A 21,173-nucleotide genomic window follows, 5' to 3' on the forward strand; every position below is an offset into this window, starting at 1 on the left:
GCTCATGCCAATGAAGACGGCTATCGAAGAGCTTGCAATCCCTTGCATTGCGGCCCGTGGGTAAGAAGACTCAGAAGAGCCAAGAGCAACGGCTTCGCAAGCTTTGGGTTTTCTCAATAGTTTAACTCTAGCTGCCACTTACCAGCCATCAAAGGCCGAGATGTGACGGCGTAGGCTAGTAGCTACCTTATACGGATACACTCATACATAGTATCATCTCACCTTAGCTTTTATTGTTTACTTGATTGACATCTCCCCAGAGACGAATGACACTGCAGAAGCCGGGTTCCACGTTGTGGTGAGCTGCAGCCAAACCCCCATAATTTACAAGAGTTGCCCTCAGCGACCCAATCGCTTCGCATCAGTCGGTTAGTCCGCTGCTCGTCAGCTCTCCAGCTCGTCTGAGGATCCATTAGCACCTCCTAATGTGGGATGGACTCACGACTTAGACTCCACCACGTCACCCCTCCCTCAAAGCCCTCCCGACGCTACCAGAAGCTCACCATCCCTGAGCCTTACCAGACTTCAACGCGAAAGCGTCTCCTGACCGTCGAATGAGGGGTAATCGCGACGATAAGTTCCCTTCACTAATGTGATGGTGTGATGGCGCGTGCAGAAATCTGTTAGAGAATTGACATGGGCACTGAGAGTCGCGAGTGCTCGCTACGGCGCAGTTGCAATTCTTACCATGTTCCAAGTTCCAACGTCGTGGGGTAATGGAAGGTGACAATTCGCACCCGCTTTACAAAGTAAACAAATACGAAGCGTGTCGCGTCTTCTTTTTCTTCTTTTTCTATGGGTCTAACGCGCCGTCACGTGCATTTTTGCTCACCATCTGGCTTTCTTTCGCTTCGTGAACGAGTGGAGAAGATGGATGAGGTGGATATCCGAGACTCCCGTCCCTACCACTTTGTCGATTGTTTGATATCTTGCTAACATTCTGGATAACCCTACTTATTCCTCAGCTTTGGATCGTTCCTAGCTTCGAAATGGCCTCACCATTGGCGGACGCTAAACTTACCTAGCCAATCTCTCCAGTCTATCGTTGATAAGGATGAGATTCGCTCTGTAATCTACAAGTTTGTTCGTGGCGCAGATCGCAAGATCCGCCATCTGGTCCAATCTGTTTATCACCCAGATGCTATCGACAATCATGGCTCGTTTAATGGACCTGCGAGGTACTTTTATGATACAATGACTGCTTCTGATTCGGCACGTGCTGTGCATCACCAAATCGGCCAGTCTTTGATCGAACTTGGACCGGATGGCACAACTGCAAGTGCTGAGACATACTGCACCGCCACAACAGTCAACGAGGCCGACGGTCAAGAGACCTGGATTAATTTCTTGGTCCGATATGTAGACCAATTCGAGAAGAGGGACAGATCATGGAAGATCTCGCACCGTTTTGTTGCCTTTGATGCCGTCTCAGACAAGGCTATCATGCAATACTTGCCAAAGGCCAACCTGGGCACTCGAGATGAGGAAGACTATTCTAGGAAGGTATTGAAAGACTGATGCGATCTGAGAGATCAAACTGCAGCTATTCCTATTAACTCGGTAGACATAAATACTCTTCTTGGACACATCCATTCATCACAGTCACCCATAGCAGTACTCTGTACTCCATGTCGTTTTGTATTATGTCTTACGTCTTCTTTCTTTCCTGTTCTCAGTAGGTACCTGCTTTAGTGGACCGACCCACGCTCCCGGGATTTTAAGGTGCCAAAAGAGACCCTAGTAGCGCAAACATCAAGTTTACGATCCATCCATATCTTAATTTGTTTTGTTTTTTCTTTGTCGGCGACGACGTGTCACAATAAGAAAAGACGGCTTTACACATTGTAACGCCTCTTCTCCCTTTATCGAAATTTCTTTCCTTTTTTTAAGAGGCCTCGACTAAGATATTCTGACTTTATTCGTCTTTCAAGACTCCCTCTCTGGCCTGTCCTTGTCATTCTGTCTTCAAGCTCTCCCCAGCTTTGATCCTTGAATTGTTGCTCAGGCGATGTACGCTTGAGCTACGGTTGCTAGCACAAGCATCGACCAACATTCATTTTTGGCACCTTCTAGTCCCTTTCTACGAGTCAACACACTCATTTCCCGGGGCCAGCAAGTTAATCAATCGAGCCGGTTTTTGAAGTGAGGCTGTAGACGTAGACTTCGACTTGAGCATTGTGCATTACATTATATGTCTTGCTATGTCACTGTTCCGCATACCATAGCTTCCAAGTTCGTGGCCCGATATCCAAGCTCTACACACGTCACTATCATACTATGTGACATTCAATGATTTGCATTTATATACTCAAAAGTTGATTGGAACCGACAGTAATTATTATTAGCTCCGTCGTAGAATGCTGAGAGAACAAGCACCATGCCACTATGCTCAAGTTCATGCCTTTTGTGTTTTATTCGTCAACGAATCCCAGTCAGATTTATACATGATTATTCATGCTCAGCATAGACGATTTGCACTATGACGGTTGTACACAGTCTTTCTTTTAACCAACCCCTACGTTAAGTGTCTCCATCTCGAGGTCTAACGATGAGTGAACACGTTCGCAGTTCACCTTTCCAAAAGCACAGACCTGACGGAAAGGCGGAAATGAAAATTATGTCCAAGCTTTCCAACATGGACTGAGACCGAGACTTGACTCCTCAAGATATACGACGTAAGGGAGTAAGTATACAGACAAGGTCTTATTTCTGAGGCGTTTACGATAATTATCGTCTCCGGCCCTGCCGCGACTCCTGGGAATTCGGAAGCCATTCTCATGTCCCGACCCATGACTGTGGTCAGTGGTTAGTGGATTAATCCATTTTTCTGCTGAAAAGGATCCAAGCGTTGACGAAGTCATATTGAAAGCTCCAAATACAGGGTAGCTCAGGGTCAAGATATTCAGGGTCCAGGCGTTAGTTTCGTCTTGGATAGCCACAAGCGCAGACAAGTTTTTCATACAATGTGGGCTTTTTAACGTGCCTGACGGGCATAACATTTAGTTACCCGGCATAGTTGCCCGCAGTACATAGAGCATGAGATATATCTATTGATGTGGTCAGTCGTTATACGAGTGCAGAAACCACATGGATGTTGTTCGCCTTGTTTTAGCACAGGGCAAACCTAACACAACGATATTGAGCTTCATGCTTCCGTCCTGCAACATCCACGTGAAATAAGGACCACCACGAATCAGAATAAGCATGCATGTTTCTCTGTATTCAGGAGCACATCCTGGGGTACAATTGTGCTCATCGAATAATTCCAATTTAGATAATCCAGGCACGAGGTCATACTCAAACAACATCTAGCTAAGACACACGGCCTAGGTAATATCCATTACTCAATGGATGTAGAACAACATCCAAAGTTAATGAAGCTTGGTATTGAATTGATAGAAGCACATCTGTGTAGGACAGTATTTGCGAACCTGCAAGGGTTGGACACACAACGAATGGTATTGGACGAGCTTCGATTGAAGCCTGCATACACGTATGGTAGTCACGACAGTTCCTCAGCAACCTATCAGTGAAACGTGACCTTGTTTCCACAACTGCAGCTGGGGCATGGATGCTGACTCTCGATATTTTGCGTCAACTCGGTAACCGGTTTATACCTGGTTTTGGCCCTTCAGCCGGGGCTGCGTTTTGACATTTGAAGACGCTCGCTTCTCGGTTGATATACCAGGTCCCATTGAGCTCCACAGCAAATGTCCGAATAGCGGAAATTGTACAGCAGAACTTTCCAAGACGCCACAATAGGAGTATACGGATACTGCGTAGTGCTTTTCCCTCATAAAGCGTGTATATCAGGTTGAGTTTTTCTGAGTGTTCCAGGCTTCTATCCACGAATGGATGAATAAGAGTCTTTCCAGACAAAACCGCAGTTGCCGAACACGAATAGATTATTATCATCCCTCTTGATCAATATGAGATATATGTTATTTAAATCCGATATACTCCGTCGATGTATAATACTAAAAACTCTCCTCCCTTTCTTATACCACTTGGTCTAATAGTTTACTCTGAAATCTACAATATCTATTACCGCCCACAATTGACCCAAGGACTCTTGCATCTCATTTTTCTATACCAGTTTACTATTAGTACCCTTTATATGTGTTACATCTTTGGTTATGCTGTAAAAGGAAGTAAGCTAAGGAAGGTGTCTACAGCCTCTTTGTAGACCAAGGGTTACCCTTTGCTCAAGGTTCCGCAGGTCAACTAGATATGTAATGGATGCAGTTATATATGAAGATAAAGACCTGCCCTAGGTCTATCTGATCCATTGGGTCAAGCTGCAAAAGGGAAGCCTTTCGAAGACAACCGGGGAATTGATCTTCTCGTCAGGGTGGTCATACAGGGACTTTTCTAAGGGCTCAAAAGACAGCTGATAGTCGAGCCTTGCCAGCCTGTGATGATGAGGTTGGAGAGACGGTGTTGAATTCATCCACGACGAACAGCCTTCTACAGCCAGCTGTGATAATGGTTGTTGCTGCAGGTTTGTCTTGTCGGGGTGCGAGAGGGAGGTCTATAAAGACGGAGGCATAGGTAAGTCCGTCCAATTCGGGTGATTAAAAACAGGGAAACATTCTCTTTATCGGTCTCAGGGTTATAGCCCGACTGGAACCATAGACAAAGTAGGGACTGACCTCTAACCTAGCTACCCGTGTATCTAATAAGAAGTGTTCTTCAGGATAAACAGCCTGGCCACAGAGGACGCATACGAGCTCCTTTATGTCTCTAATTTCATCCTCTTATGCCTGCCTTTCCTAGATAGGGAAAAGAAAAACGCCCCTCAAATCAAGAAATTCTACCCAGAACCAGTTTCTTTTAAACGCCGCCCGTGCCAGAACCCAAGAAATCAAGCAGCAGCTTCTTCGCCCTCTTGAAGAGTGAAATCCCATTCCTTGAACGCCGCCCGAAAAGCCTCGACGTCTTTCGTCTCCTCCTCAACGGTCTGCTCACAATCCTTCCACACCAGGCGACTTTCAAGGCCAAGAAGCTTAGCTAGCACACGACGTCCAAACTGAAGATCGAAGCGTATGTCTGAGGGAAGAGGCATGACGAGGGCTTTACCCTTAATACGGTCCTCGCCATCGTCCGCCCAGAGCCATACACGGAAGAAGTCACCCCCTGACTCGGCCTGTTGTTCGAGTGTGAGCTCCCGGGCGGTGAAAGCTGGAAGAGACTGATTCTCCGCCTCGACCTTGAAAGCGGCTTCCGCGACGCCTTTGCGAATGAGATCGGCTGAGAGAGGCATTAGTTGCCAGATAAGGTGAACATTGCGCTCTCGGCTGATTTCCCACGTCACGACGCCGAGCTTGTGTGAGGTCTTCGAGGCAATCATTGCCTGAACAGCTTCTCGAAATCGTGTCATTTCATTGTAGGTTTTTGCGGCTTCTCCTGCTGGGTCAGTGACAGGACCGATGCTCGGTATTGTAGGGTTGTGTGGTAGTGGAATGATGATCAAGTGGCCTGGAAAGGTAAGGCCTTGCTCTGCAAATGTGTTCGAGGTTGGCAAAGGACCTTTGGCCGTGGAGATGTAGGCGTCGTCGCCGATACTACAGCACATGTGGGCCGATAGGTTGGGATTTGAGAGACAGAAGTAACACCGATCAGGACCCGGAGGTGGCGACCGATGGTGCTGCTTCTGGCGTCGGCCTCTATGGCCTCTGCTGTTATCGTCACCCCCGTATCGGCTGTAAGAATCATCCTTGGGTGCACGCTTCTTAGTCTTAGGGTTGAACGGCGAAGCTGTCGCACCAGGAGGTACTGAAGCATCTCCTTTGTTGAGACTAAAAGCGTACAAAGACTTTGCTTTGGCGTCATTGCCGAAAGTGGCCATTGAAATGAACCGAGTGACGGAGGTGTTGTCCGTTTCCTTTTCGGTAGGATGAACGAAAGCCTCTCGTTCGTAGAAGAAGGCTTCTGGAGAAGCTGTTAAGTGATAGCGTGGTTTGAGCGCTGCACATAGTTCTGCAATATTGTCCGAAACGGCGAGTGACGCTTGGTTTGCGGGATCGAGCGCAACCTGAGACCCAGTCCAGACACCTGCTGGCCATGTCGACGTCAGAAGAATATCAGCGTTGTTCGCACCGCGCAGGCTCTTTGCGTCATCCGCTGTGTGGAATGGGAGGTGCTGTTCCTTAGATAGTCCTGCAATGAGATTGGGATCCAGTTGGCCACCCAATGCGACAATCCTCACACCATCAGATGTCTTGGTAATGCTGCGCTTGCCTAGGAAATGTAGGTTCTCGCAGATCTCCTCCTCGGCTTCAACCTTAGCAGCAATACGAGGTGGGAGTGGGCGGGTTCCAACGGTGAAATAGGTTGGTAGAGGGACTTCGATGGACCCGTCTAGAAGCGCATTCACAGAGTCATCGTCTTGGGTTGCGCTGAAGACATCGCCAGTGAGGATGGCCATGGAGAAGTTGTTTTTGGCGTGTAATGTTGCTAGCTTCTTGAACGCTGGCTCAAGCTGGCCATTAAGGCTGCCCAAGACAATACTTCATGAAAATTGTCAGACCGTACAAGTGAGTAGTGAGTTGGAGTCATAACCTACATTTTTGGTGCAGCCATCTTGGGTGTGGTTGTGATATAGTGAGGTTATCACGATAACTTCTCTCCCAGGCAATGAAATGAAGAAGCTATGATGAAAGTGCATACAGAAGCGCGTTGAGCTTAAGAGAGATAAGAGAATGCGAGGCGCGCATGATTGGCTGTGGTGGGTCTTCCCGCATTAGCGCCGCCTTATCGGTTTTGCCGCTTCTCAACCGGCGAAAAAAGTTTTGGAGGGACGCATTTTCGCGGTATGTGAAGCTCTTTTTTGCACCAGGATTTGAATCTTCAAGTCTGAGAATTCTGTCCTTCCACAAAGTCATACCGCCAAGATGCCGTCCAACTCGTCAGGGCGCATCACCAAGGCGCGGAAGAACAAAAACTCAACACCCCATCAAAAGAATCACCGATGGGAGTCTTTTACTACGAAAATATCCAAATTCAACTCGCTCCAACCATTGCGAAAGGTTCGCCGTCATGACCTCGATAACGAAGACCTTTCTACCACGACGTCCTATTTTCAGACCGGGCTTCAGAAATGGGGAGAACTCAATGTCTCGAAACCGTTTTCTGCGTTCAAGACCAAGGTCTGGCCGCTTTGCGAGAGCCTTCCGCAACTTCTCTATTTCGAACAGAGGATAATGGACCTGTTGGCCGATTTTATAGCAGGACAGGATAAGGAAGCTCTGGAGCCTCTATTGGACCTTCTCACCGCTTTCTCGCATGACCTGGGAGTTCGATTTGAGAAACATTACGGCAGGAGTTTGGATTTGATTGTGGCTATTGCTGCGAAGCCCCAGGATGTCGATGTTATAGAGTGGACGTTTGGCGCCCTCGCCTTCTTGTTCAAGTACCTGTCGAAACTTCTTGTACCAGACTTACGGCCAACTTTTAAGGTTATGGCGCCCCTTCTCGGAAAGTCACGACACCCCCCCCATATTGCTCGATTTGCGGCCGAAGCTCTTAGCTTCTTGGTCAAGAAAGCGGCAGCGCCCTCACACCGCGAGACAGCCTTGAAGCGCCTGGTCGAATGCGCGCGAGATGATCTTCTGAGTATCAAGGATGACCGCCAGTTCACCTTGTACAAGGACGGATTGATGAATATGTTTGCTGAGGCAATCAAGGGTACTGATAATATCATCCACTCAACTGGCCCGGCTGTATTCGCCGCGCTCGTTGATGCAATTCCCGAGGAGGAGCGAACGCTCACCGAAGATACCACTTGGACCGATGTCGTTTGCGGCGTTCTCACCAGTGTTATCCACCACGCGACTTTTGATACTTTTGGAGACTTCGCTACCGGAGTCCATGAGACCATTCGAGCCAACATGGAGCGTGTGTCTCCTGCTGATCGCCAGTGGCAAGCGGTTCCTCTCTTCCGGATATACGGCACCATGGCTGGTGTCAGGAAAGGAAATCGCCTCACGGACTGGGCACCACTTATCACGAACTTTGTCGAGCTGTTATCTGAGGTTACAAAAGCTGGCCTGGAAGTGCCGCAAGACGCCGCAAGTGCTGTTTGGAAATTTGTTATCGTCAATATTGCCATTGTCTGGCACCATGCACCTATTGATGCATTGATACCCCATATCGTTCCTCTTACTCAATCACTAAGCAGGGAACCGCTGATGAAGTGGTTCATCCCCTTTTGCTCTTATTTCTGCGAGCTGGATGCTCAGCGGTTTGGAAGTCTCTTCCGTAATGATTTTCAAAGGTGAGCATTCAAGATGAGAGGCGGTTTTTAATATTTGCTGACTATTTTAGATTTATTGCGAACCACTGGTCAGAGGAATCTAACGAGGACATGATTTGCATCTTATTACCAAAGATGATTGAAAACCGTGCTTTCCCACCAGCTGGCGAGAAGGACAGTTGCAGAATGCCACAAGGCTGGCAGGATCAGATTGTCTCCAAGTTCGAACGCCTAGAGATCTCTCCATTTCCCGAAAGGGGGCCCTATAACAAAGATCCTCAAGTTTGGCGGGATAGATGCTTGCCAAAATACTCTGCTCTTCTTCAGATACTTGAGTTGACGACTGTTCACCCGTCAACAAATGCTCGTATCGCTGAACTCCTGCTCCGGAAACTCAAGCTCGCCCTCCGCCCTTCATCTACCCTGGCATCCGACGAAGTTCATTTCATTGTTGGTCAAGGATTCCATGCTTACCTTCGTATGAGCAAGGCCGCCGGCTCCGTCGACATCACTCTGAGCCCCCTGCTCCGAGCTGCAGTTCCACGTTTCTCCCAGTCAGTAAGCTTTCTGCATGCCTATCTCGCGTATGAAGAGATCCTGCAAAGTAAGGAGATTGCACGGAGACAAGACAGTACAAGTAGCGATAGCTCATCCAGCGAGGAGGACCCGGTGACTAGATCATTGATTGAAAACCTGAGTTCTCCATCACACGATCTGAGACTGGCGTCCTTGAATTTACTGAAAGCACTTAGCCCGACGCCAGACAGTTGGAACGCTGTCGAGACTATGATAGAGACCGAGGAGACTCCGCTAAGTCTTGCACATACAAGGACAATCGCTATGCATCTTCGCAAGCTAGGTCAGAATTACGCTTCGTTTGAGGAGGGCTCTTGGTTACAACGAGCTGTGCCTGCTTTCTTGTTTGGTATGCTGACAGTCAAGCTGTCGCCTGTGTGGGATGATTCGGTAGAGACTATGAAGCAGATCACACAGACCAAGGCCGGAGAAGAGGCAGTCTGTGAGGTTGCTTTCCGCTGGCTGAAGATCCCCTCAGCTCGCTGGGGCCCCTCACAACCTGAAACCCAGAGCTCGCGTCCCGCATTCGTTTCTGACTTTGAATGTACCAACGTGCGTCGACTCGAAGAAGTCGCAGCCGAGGTGGAGAATATCATTGACCGCCCTGATGAGTTGATGCTGCAGAATTTCGACGACAAGCAGCAAACTGCGGAAACAGTCGCTGGAAACTCTAGGTCTCGTGCGCTGAAAGTGTTTAACGCGATTCCCTCGATTGCAGAGAGGAGATCTCGGCTCCTTGTGCCACATTTCTTGGTTTGGGCGAGTGAAGACCGAACCCCTGATTCAGCAAACGATCAAGATGTCTCCGAGGGTGCCACTTGGTCTCTCGCCGATCGTAAGGCTATGCTCAGTGTCTTTTCACAGTTCATCAACCCCCGGGTCTTATACCAACATGAAGAGGTTTATACCGCACTCATGCAATTGATGGAGAATGGTGACGTTGAGGTCCAGAAGGTTACCCTCAAGGCCATTCTCGCTTGGAAACAGGAGGCTATCAAGACCTATCAAGAAAACCTGGAGTTCCTTCTAGATGAAGCTCGTTTCAAAAATGAGCTTACAGTCTTCCTTCAGGATGAGAACGCAATCAAACCAGAGCACAGGGCTGATTTGATGCCTGTTCTCCTTAGATTGCTTTACGGTCGTACAATTTCCAAGAAGGGTGCAGCAAGCGGCAGGCATGGCTTGCAGGCCACTCGGCTGGCAGTCCTTCGGAACCTCAGCGTCGAAGACATGGGCAGCTTTTTGGACATTGCCACGGGTAAGCTGAAAGATGTTAAGGTTGTCGGCGCCTCAAAGACGATCTTCGAGGAGCCTATCCTTCCCATCAGGAAGCAAGTTGGTTTTCTCAATATGATTTCCTCCGTCATATCCGAGCTTGGCACCAACGCCACGCCCTATATGGAAACACTCCTCAATGCTGTCTTGTACTGCCTTGTTTTTGCCTGCCGTCAACTCAGCGCAAAAGGTATGGGCCCAGAGAGCGAAGAGGAGGAAGAGAAGGCCAGCACGCAGTCTCTTCTTAGGGTCATTCGATCAACTGGTTTAAAGTGTTTGATCGCTCTTTTCCAAAACGCTCAATCTTTCCAATGGGCATCATACCAGGATATCATTCTTGAGGATGTTGTGGCCCCAAGGTTAGAAAATTTGCCCAGCGAGACAACACAGGGGGTTTCCGGCATGCTGCAACTTTTCGCTACTTGGTCTGTTCTCCCCAGAATTGCACTATTCCTTGCACCACATAGCAAGATTCCCGAGGGCATTCTTCCCAAAGTTATCGAATGTCTTTCAATTGAGAAGGGTAAGGATGAAGTCAAAATTCATGTTCTTACTATAATCCGAAACTTGATCAAACTTGCTACTGCGCCCGCACAAGAGTCCGAGTTCAATGAGGTTATCAAAGCAGACCTTCTCGACACCAACTCGAAGACAATCTTATCACAGATCTCTACTGTTCTGGACATGTCCGGGATTAGTAATGACTTGATGGAGGCCTGTGTTGAGACAATCCTGACCATGGCTCCTATTGTTCAGGATACCGAGGACATTCAAGCCGTGATCGAGATCTCCATCTTCCTTCTGAACCAACCTCCACGGAGAGTCAGCCCCAAGCTCAAGGGTAGGATCCTGCTCATTGTCGAGGAGTATGTGACTCGCTCCACTGCTTTTGAGAACCAAGTACTTCTCGACAATGTTTACGACACTATATCGTCTCTTTTCAGTTACTTTAAAGATCGCGAAAATAGACAATCACTCTCCAGGGCCATGCTGGCTATCGCTGGGAAGGACAGCAGCCTCCAGGAAGTTGCTGGCCTCTGTGCAGCGCTCAATTCATTCAAAGAGGGGCGAATCGATGAGCCGGATTACGATGGACGCCTGGCCGCTTACAGTGCAATCTCGGGCGATCGGGAGACTCCATTAACTCCAAAGCAGTGGCTACCTTTGCTTCATAACTTGACTTATCACATTCGCGATGATGCCGAGTTCGGTATTCTTTCGTCTAACTCGGCCGATGGACTTCGGCGGTTCATTATGGATGCAGCAACATGCTCTTCTGAAATTTCGAAGGCGAGATTTGACATCCATTTGAGAGGTGTCATCTTGCCTGCTCTTTACGCCGGAGCCCGGGAGCCATCCGACACAGCTCGGCGAGAGTATCTTCGAGTTATGGGTCATCTCCTATCAACAATGCCCGAATGGGAACCCGTAGCTGACCTCAGTGCATTGTTGAATGATCGGACCGAGGACAGTGCTGAATTAACCTTCTTCTTTAATATCTTGAGTCCTGCAACAGCAAGACAGTTAGAGGCTCTGCATATTTTAGAAGCAGCCAACAAGCAGAAGGAGATGGGAAGCCAAAACCTGGCTCAATTCTTTATTCCACTCCTTGAGCACTTCATTTTTGGTCGCGCTGATGGAGTTGATGACCATGGACTTGGCGCTCAAGCAATTATCACCATCGGTAATCTCGCAAGCTCTCTGCACTGGAAACACTATCGCACCACTCTCCAAAGATACATCGGCTATGTTGAAGCCAAGCCCGAACAACAGAAGTTAACAATTCGACTTTTAAGCAAGGTCGCTGATGCACTTGTCGACGCAGCTGAAAACCAGCCGCAGGAGCGCATGGAGATTGATGAGGTTGATGCATCGTCATCAGCCACCACCAGACTCCCCCTTACTATTCCGACGGCAGAGAAATTGAGCATCGAGGTTACTAATACCTTCCTGCCCACGCTTGTCAAGCATCTCCACGAAAAGGACGAGTCGGAAGTCAGCTACCGTGTTCCCGTTGGCGTGATCATTGTCAGACTTCTAAAGTTGCTGCCCTCGGACCAGATGGACCAGAAACTGGCTAGTGTCTTGACTGATATTAGTCACATTCTTCGCAGCAAGTCTGTCGAAGCTCGTGACATGGCTCGAGACACATTAGTTAAGATTGCTGTTATCCTCGGCTCCTCCTACTTTGGCTTCATCCTGAAAGAGTTGCGAGGAGCTTTAACCAGAGGTTACCAGCTCCATGTGCTTTCATACACCATGCACTCCATTCTGGTCGCAATCATTCCCATCTGCTCTCCTGGTGATTTGGACTATTGCCTTACCTTTGTCGTAACGGTCATCATGGATGATATCTTCGGCGTCATCGGCCAAGAGAAGGATGCCGAGGGCTATACCACCCAGACCAAGGAGATCAAGAGCAGCAAGAGTCAAGACTCGATGGAGCTTATAGCCAAGAACGCTTCGATCACTCGGCTTATCGAACTGGTCAAGCCACTGCGTGCGCTACTGATGCAAAAGGTTGATCTCAAGATGGTTCGTAAGCTTGATACCCTGATGGCGCGTATCACGGCCGGACTTCTGCAAAACCCTGCCGCCGAGACCCGCGATACCCTTGTTTTCTGCTATGAGGTCATTCAGGACGTCTATAATTCTCAAAAGCCTGAAGTTGAAGAGAAGCTGGACCCTCGAGTTAAGAAGTATCTTGTTCAAAAGGGTGCGAAGAAGAGCGGCGATCGAGGCAAAACTACTAAGCACACATACAAGCTAATCCGCTTCGCGGTGGACATTCTGAGGGCAATACTGAAGAAGCACGATAGCTTGCGAACCCCTACCAACATTTCCGGATTCATTCCCATACTCGGCGATGCTATGGTTGGTGGAGAGGACGAAGTGAAGATCTCGGCGTTCCGATTACTCGCTGTCATTGTCAAAGTGCCATTCCTTGACGATGAGGGATCCAAGCTGTACAAAGTTGCAGTGAAGGAAGCAACCAAGAGCGTCTCCATGGCAGTGTCCACCACAACCGACCTATCTCAGGCAGCTCTGAAAATGCTTGCTGTTGTCCTTCGAGAGCGTCGTGATGTTGTCGTGAAGGATGCGGCGGTTGATATGCTCCTTGCCAAGTTGAAGGACGATCTCACTGAACCCCTTTATCGCCATGTCACATTCAACTTTCTGCGGTCGGTTCTGGACCGACATCTGGAAACCGCCGCCGTTTACGACACTCTGGACTACGTTGGCACAGTTATGATCACCAATGATGATAAGGACACTCGTGACCTTGCTCGAGGTGCCTTTTTCCAATTCATCCGTGAATATCCTCAGAAAAAGGCTAGGTGGGCTAAACAACTGAACTTCATTGTTGCCAATCTCAAATACGAGCGGGAGGGTGGCCGACTATCTGTCATGGAGATTGTCCACCTGCTTCTCATGAAATCATCAGATGACTTCGTGCAAGAGATCTCCTCCACATGTTTCCTTCCACTATTCTTTGTCCTCGCCAATGACGACAGCGAGAAGTGTCGAGTTGCAGCTGCTGGACTACTAAAGGAGATATTCCGCAAGGCTGACAAGGAGAGGACTCAAACTTTCCTCGGACTTGTGCGAACATGGCTGGATCAGGATGGAAATGAGGCAGTTCTCAAGCTCGCCTTCCAGGTTTTCGGCTTCTATCTAGAGTCCGACGAAAATGCATCCAAGAACAAGAAGGATTTCAAGCTCGTTCTAGGAAAGATCAGCAGCGTCATTGAGGTGGAGGATATTCGAGAGGCTGATGGAGAGCTTTTGGAGGCGGCACTTGAAGTCATCCGGGTCTCGTTGTCTGTGTTCCCTGAAAAGATTCTGTCAAGCAGTAGCGAGAAGATGTGGTCCAGCATATTGAGATGCCTGTCACATCAATCGACTTCGGTCAAATTGTTATCTATTGGACTGACAAGCTCATACCTGGCTGATTTTGCTCAGCAAGCCAGTGATGTAGCGGTTGGCGAAGCAGTGGTCGGCAGCCATGGTCTTACACTTGATCTGCCCAAGGTCCAAAACCTGGTAAGACTTGGTTTGGGTGTCTTGGCGACCCGAGACATCGACGAGAAGCTCGGAGCGGAAGCTGTCCAGGTCCTTGCTTTCTTGGCTCCTCGTCTCCCTCTCCGACCTGTACCTGAAGGTGAGAGGTCTGACGGTGATGTCGAGCAAGAGCAGCAGGATGAGGAGGATGAGGATGAGGAAGAGGGGGGAGAGCAGGCTGAGGAGACACAACGAAAGACCGATCTTCAACATCTGTTCTGGAAGATCTCTCATATTATTCGACGCGAGATCCCCCCTAGGGCTGTTGCCATCACACCAAAGGTGGCTGCGATGGAGCTTCTTGAAACGATTTGCCGGAGATCTTCAGCCGATCGCCTGCGACCGTCTTTCAAGACTATCCTCATACCCCTTCACAATCTTACTGATCCCTCTATTGCCCCACCTTTCTCCAACGATGAACTCTTCAAGACGAAACATGAGGCCCTCAAGACAAGAGCCCAGATCCTCATGGATTCCCTGCAAAAGAAATTTGGTACGGCTGAGTACTCGAAGCAGCTTCTTGCTATTCGAGACGAGGTGAGGGCCAAGAGAGAGCAGCGTTCAAGCAAGAGAAAGATTGAGGCACTGGCACAACCGGAGAAGTATGGAAGAGATAAGAGAAAGAAGTTTGAGAAGAACAAGGAGCGCAAGAAGACTCGATCAAAGGAGCAGAAGGTCATGCGAGAGTCTTTCAAGCGGTGGTGAGATGATGGACGACGTTGCATCAACTGGCGTTAGGGATTTGTGTCATTAGGTATAGTAGGTAGATAAAAGTTCTGATATATCCCGATTTTACCTTAACTACCTTAAGTATACCCTGCTATTTTACTCTATAATTAATTAGGTAATATTTATTTAATTATAATAATATATATATTAATCTATAGAGAATTAAAAGGAGATTCTAGCTATATAGCTTAATACTTAGTATAGTAGCTATTTATAAAATAATACTTATTTAGTTAGTTAAGTATTGATTTTATTATGTTTTTTACTATATTATCTTTAATCTTAGACTATAGTTCTTAAGTTACTTTAATTAGCTAGTTAATTATTATAGCTAACTTTAGAAAAGTAATAATTTTAAGATATATTTTATATATCCTTTCTTTAAGGATTTTCTAGAGATTTTTAATAGGACTAAGGTTAGGATTATATAGAGGCTAGTTAGTAAGAAAAACTCCTTTTCTTTTTACTTAGGGATAGAGCTAGTCTTAAACTTTCTAATAAGTAAATATATAGGTATTATTATATTAAAAAGTCTTTCCTTTTTTAATAAAGTTAGGAAAATAAGATTAAAAATAAAATAAAATATACTAGCTTATTACTTCCCTTTTTTTAGAATTAAGATCTTTTAAAAAAAGGATAACTATAAATAGTTTATTATAGTTAATTATATTATAAAATATTTATAAATATCTTATAGGCTATCTATAGGCTTAGACTTTATTTTTATAAAGTCTTTTACTTTATAGTATTATTAGAAAATACTTTTAAAAAAGAAGTCTTTAGATTTATAGCTTAATAAAATAACTACTTAATATAATTACTATTTATATAGTTAATTATAATTTTATTAAAAAACTACTAATTATATTAAAAAGATTTATTTTTATTAAAAAGATAAAATGTTTTTATAGTAATATATAAGGTATAGTTAATAAGGTCTTATAATAAAAATAATATAATATAATACTTATTTTTTAATATATTATATATAAGGTATTATATATAATATTAAAAAATATAATAACTTTAAAAGTAAATCTTAAGGTTATATAATATTACTTTTAATTTTATAATTTAATTAAATAAGTAGTTTTAATTTATAAATATAAAAAGATATTTTCCTTAACTTTAATAAGCTAAAGGCTTTCTTTATTATTACCTAATTAAGGTAATTAATACTAAAGCTTTAACTTTAAAGGCTTAATTTTAAATAAGCTAGAAACTATAAAAACTATTTAAAGATACTATATTATATAATTAGTATTAATAGTTATAACTATTTTATCTAAGTATTTATTAACTATATTTACCTTTAATTTATATTCTTTATATTACTTTATATTACCTTATAACCTGATTTAATCTATTATTAACTTACTAAGCTAGCTTTAGCTTACTAATATTTATAGTTTTTCCTTTAATACTAAAACCTTTATTTTTTAATTTACTTTTTTATCCTTTTTTTTCCTTTTACTTCCTTTCCTTTATACTATAATAGCTTTTAATTCCTATAATATAATATTTATATCTATAATTTAATTACTATAACTATATATTTTAATTCTATAAATTATAGCTAATATTAACTATTATTACTGCCTAATATAATACTATTAATAAAAGCTTACTATTACCTTAATAAGTATTAACCCTATTTTAGGTAATTTACTAAGTCCTTTAATATATATATCTAATCTATAATATAATCACTAAGGGCTTTATTTTTAGCTCTATTTTTATTAATATTAAATAGCTATATTTAGTAATTAAAGATTATAAGATTAATTTACTATATTATTAATAGTTTATTAATATATAGTAAGTATTTTCTTATAATTTTATAATACTTTAAGAAAGATTAAAGGATTAATATAGTATTAAGCTTAAGGCTATAGATTTTAATTAAAGGGCTAGATATATAAGTATTAACTGCTTTAATTAAATAGTTATAGCTATTATTAATATTAATTATATAATATTATATTTTATATTAGTTTTTATAATCTTTAGCTTATTTAGAATTAGGTTTTTAAGGTTAAAGCTTTAGTATTAATTACTTTAATTAAGTAATAATAGAGAAGGCATTTAGCTTACTAAAGCTAGGGGAAATATCTTTTTATACTTATAGATTAAGGCTACTTATTTAGTTAGATTATAAGGTTAAAGGCAGTAGTGCTATATAATCTTAAGATTTACTTTTAAAGTTATTATATTTTTTTAGTATTATATATAATACCTTATATATAATATACTAAAAAATAAGTATTATATTATATTATTCTTATTATAAGACCTTATTAGCTATATTTTATATATTACTATAAAGATATTTTTACTTTTTAATAACTATTTTATTATAGTAGTTAATACTTATATAAATAGTAATTTAATTAATATTAATAATCTTAATATTAATAATATCTTTAATTTATATACTTTTTTTTAATATCTAAATATTATAAATAAAGACTTACTATATATTAATAAATTAATATTAATATAGTAAGTTAATCTTATAATCTTTAATTATATTATAAGGCTTTTAGATATATAAAATATATTTATTATACTAACTATTATAAGTAAATTAAGGGCTTTAAAAGACCTAGCTAATTACTTAAAGTAAGATTAAAACCTATTAATAGAGTAATAGGCTTTTATTATAGCTATTAAATTAGGTAGTAGTAATAGCTAATACTAAGTATAGTTTATAGAGTTAAAATATATAGTTAAAGTAATTAAATTAATAATATAAATATTATATTATAAGAATTAAAAGCTATTATAAGGTAAAAGAAAGGAAGTAAGAGAGAAAAAAAAGGTAAAAAAGTAAATTATAAAATAAAGGTTTTAATATTAAAGGAAAAACTATAAATATTAGCAGGCTAAAGCTAGCTTAGTAAGTTAATAATAGATTAAATTAAGTTATAAAGTAATATAAAGTAATATAAAAAATATAAATTAAAGGTAAATATAGCTAATTAATACTTAAGGATTTATTTTTATAATAATATTTATTTATAAAAGCTTTTTTTAATTAAGTAGCTTTTTTAATAAAAAATAAGTAATAAAATATAAGCTTATATTATATTTTTTTATTAATAAGCTAGTAATAAATTATCTTTTATAATACTTTTAGCTATACTTAACTTATAATATCTTTATATAAAATAAAAAGGTTATTTTTAATAAGTATTTTAATATATATTTTATTTTAATTAAATAAGGCTAGGGGTTTACTAAAGTATAGTTTATTTTTATATAACTCTTAAGTTTAATTATATTAAATAATCTTATATATTATATAATAACTTAGCCTTATACTATCTGTAATATCTTAGACTTAAATACCTAATTTATATATTATTATAAACTTTATTTTTTTATAAGAAGAATAATATATATTTTGCCTTTATTAAGGCATTTTAATCTATTTAAATAATATAATAAAGTTATAGTATTAATATTAAGGTTTTATTAAAAGTAGGGTTAGACTGAAAATGTGTCAGAACTTTCGCCGGCCTACTGTAGATTGCTTCTCGGCGTTATGATCTGGACATGGTAAAAGTCATTTATAGAAGAAGACGAATTGAAAATTTAGCCACTACCTGTTGCAACTTGTTCCAACTTCTCTCCACACGAGGGTTTCCCATCAATTGGAACAATATAATTCTGATACATCAGTCCTGTATAAGCCAGACTTCTACTTCGTATCTTTCTTGGGGCTTCCAATCTAATCAAACCCAAGGATCGGGTATCGGCCTCTGCATCAGCCGTTAGCACTCCAGTTTCTATCCGACCTCGGGGAACGTTGGTACGGAATCTTTACACGAAATGACGTCTTGTGCTGATACTACGACTCTGTGATTATCGACATGTTTGAGCTAAACAAGACATTCGGAATTCCGGCCCCTTAGCATCGTTGAAGATCGTCATAGTTAGGAACTCCGAGTTTCCACTCCGGTCCATCTTGAACAAATGCATGAAAAGGGGCTTCACAACGGATTGATTCCGAATTAAATAAATCACAATGCAACATAGGTCTTCCTAGACAAAACTCAAAACTCATCAGAACTACATTCCCTCCACTGAACAAGTCAATCATGGGCTCACGAGGAGGAGATGTCTATAAATCCATCACTGCGGGGAAACTGTTACGCCAAAGGATAGAAGCCGGTGATTTCATCCTTGCTCCTGGTGTATACGATGGGTTCTCTGCGCGCATTGCGCTCGAGGTTGGATTTGATGTCCTGTATATGGTTAGTCTGCTATGATGTGCTATCAAAACTTCAACTGACGAATATAGACTGGAGCAGGAGTCACAGCATCCGTTCACGGATGTGCTGACCTAGGGATCGCAACACTGAACGACATGCGGCGGAGCGCAGAAACGATTGCCAGTTTGTCACCATCTACGCCTGTTATTGCTGACGCGGACACCGGATACGGCGGACCAATCATGGTGGCACGTACGGTTGAACAATATTCGCGCTCAGGTGTCGGGGCGCTACATATCGAAGACCAGGTGCAGACCAAGCGGTGCGGCCATCTCGCTGGAAAGGTCCTGGTGGACTTGGAGGAGTATGTGGCCCGTATACGGGCTGCCGTGCAAGCACGTCGAAGGATTGGAAGTGATATAGTCATCATTGCACGGACAGACTCCATCCAGAAGCATGGATATGAAGAAGCACTGGGACGGCTCCGTGCTGCACGCGATGCTGGAGCTGATGCTGCTTTCCCCGAAGGACTTCGATCGGTCGAAGAAGCGCGGCGGATGATCGCAGATCTCGCACCATGGCCAGTATTGCTGAACATGGTGGAGAATAGCGTCACGCCGAAGCTCTCAGCCAAAGAAGCCGAAAACTTGGGGTTCAGCATGATAATTGTGCCGCTGGCCACCCTGGCGCCGGCTTATACTGCAGTCAAGGCTGGTCTGCAAAAGCTGAAGGAAACAGGTTCAGCAGATACGGAGCTTACACCACAAGATCTATTTCGGGTCTGCGGTCTCGATGAGTCGATGAAGGTTGATGAGGAGGCTGGAGCATCTAACTTTGAAGGTGGCGTGGACTGAAGCGTCTTAAGATGCCATGCTACACTCAAGGCTGGCTACCAAAACGTCTTGCATAGAAGACGTTGTATATAGCTCCTCGAAGCACCTGTGCTTTCTTTACCCAATATAATCAATATTCAGAGGGAAGTTCCAGTCCATGTAAACCTCGGGGAGGTTGGATAATCCGAAGCTGTCGCCTACAGGCGCAGCTGTCGAGTTCCAAAACGTGCTGGCATCTGTGTCGTCCGTTTGACCAGGTTCTGGCGCAGTGTTGTTCGTGTCGTATGGGCTGCCTTGCCCGTTGTATTCGACTCGCCACCACCAAAGAGAGTCAAAGACGACGCTCATAAACTATAGCAGTTAGGTGAGTAGACCTGGGGAACTTTCTCTTGCACGTACCAAACGACTACGGATCCTCAGATCCAATCCATTGGCTGTAGAAGTATCCATCGAATCACTGTTTGACCACAACTGGGAGAGGATCGTCCCATACCTCTCATCCAGGTCACCGTGTTGCATGGAACGCCTCTTGACGAATGAAATCGCCTTGAACAGTGACTGTTGAGCATCACGCAGGTCAATGTGCTCTTTCAACTGGCTCCGGACTATTCGTAGGATGCAGAACGCCGCTAGCAAGGCCATGCGGGTATAGTAGTTTGAAGCATATAACGCAAAGTCCTGCATAGCATCTAGGCGAGACACGACATCAAGAACTTCTGTGGCTATTGAAAAGGTTGTGATCAGGCCTGGTTTCTTGAAGTCATGACTTCGTAGGAAGAAGTAGTAGGCTGATATTGCGAGACGGGTACAGCAACGGGTAAGGTAGCCTGGTAAGTCAGTCAAATTCGATTCGGTTCAATGACACTTCACTTAAGGCTGGCTTGCACATACATAAGTCATCGCGGAGAGGAAGTGGGATGGCTTCCACTTGTTCACTAAAGATCCTGATTAGCGGTAGCAATGACTTACTGCCCTCGCCCTGCTCGTTTATGATGTCGCCAAATGCTCTAGTGGTATCAATCAAGATGTCATGGCACTTGATGCGGTAATTGAATGAAGCGTCCACAATCTCCTCGAGCCTCACTTTCCTCTGGTAGGGCTTGGACTCGGAGATAGAAAGGTGTGGGAGGCCATCACACAGGCTGGTACTGTTCATCTTGAGCGAGTACCATAATCTTATAGACAAGAGAACTTACGCTTGGAAAACTAAACAACAGTTGAGCCACA

General features: G+C 43.4%; 5 protein-coding genes across 5 annotated transcripts; 3 read left to right on the plus strand and 2 right to left on the minus strand.

The window, feature by feature from the left end:
- Nucleotides 1–870: 870 nt before the first annotated feature.
- On the plus strand, nt 871–1,518 carry J7337_000953 (uncharacterized protein; the record flags this gene model as incomplete). Its single annotated transcript, XM_044818699.1, has 2 exons — nt 871–912; nt 1,039–1,518. The coding sequence occupies 2 exons, from the start codon at nt 871–873 to the stop codon at nt 1,516–1,518; spliced, it is 522 nt and encodes a 173-aa protein (XP_044686401.1).
- Nucleotides 1,519–4,864: 3,346 nt separating this feature from the next.
- On the minus strand, nt 4,865–6,582 carry J7337_000954 (uncharacterized protein; the record flags this gene model as incomplete). The annotated part of the gene is made up of 2 exons (XM_044818700.1): nt 4,865–6,509; nt 6,566–6,582. The coding sequence occupies 2 exons, from the start codon at nt 6,580–6,582 to the stop codon at nt 4,865–4,867; spliced, it is 1,662 nt and encodes a 553-aa protein (XP_044686402.1).
- A 311-nt stretch (nt 6,583–6,893) lies between these two features.
- Nucleotides 6,894–14,872, plus strand: J7337_000955 (uncharacterized protein; the record flags this gene model as incomplete). Its single annotated transcript, XM_044818701.1, has 2 exons — nt 6,894–8,275; nt 8,326–14,872. The coding sequence occupies 2 exons, from the start codon at nt 6,894–6,896 to the stop codon at nt 14,870–14,872; spliced, it is 7,929 nt and encodes a 2,642-aa protein (XP_044686403.1).
- Nucleotides 14,873–18,999: 4,127 nt separating this feature from the next.
- J7337_000956 (uncharacterized protein) lies at nt 19,000–19,967 on the plus strand (the record flags this gene model as incomplete). The annotated part of the gene is made up of 2 exons (XM_044818702.1): nt 19,000–19,155; nt 19,203–19,967. 2 exons carry the CDS (start codon nt 19,000–19,002, stop codon nt 19,965–19,967), a joined length of 921 nt encoding a protein of 306 aa, XP_044686404.1.
- A 96-nt stretch (nt 19,968–20,063) lies between these two features.
- Nucleotides 20,064–21,102, minus strand: J7337_000957 (uncharacterized protein; the record flags this gene model as incomplete). The annotated part of the gene is made up of 3 exons (XM_044818703.1): nt 20,064–20,297; nt 20,346–20,734; nt 20,916–21,102. 3 exons carry the CDS (start codon nt 21,100–21,102, stop codon nt 20,064–20,066), a joined length of 810 nt encoding a protein of 269 aa, XP_044686405.1.
- Nucleotides 21,103–21,173: the final 71 nt, after the last annotated feature.

The sequence above is a fragment of the Fusarium musae genome, chromosome 1, assembly GCF_019915245.1.
Source record: "Fusarium musae strain F31 chromosome 1, whole genome shotgun sequence".
Classification (NCBI taxonomy): Eukaryota; Fungi; Ascomycota; class Sordariomycetes; order Hypocreales; family Nectriaceae; genus Fusarium; species Fusarium musae.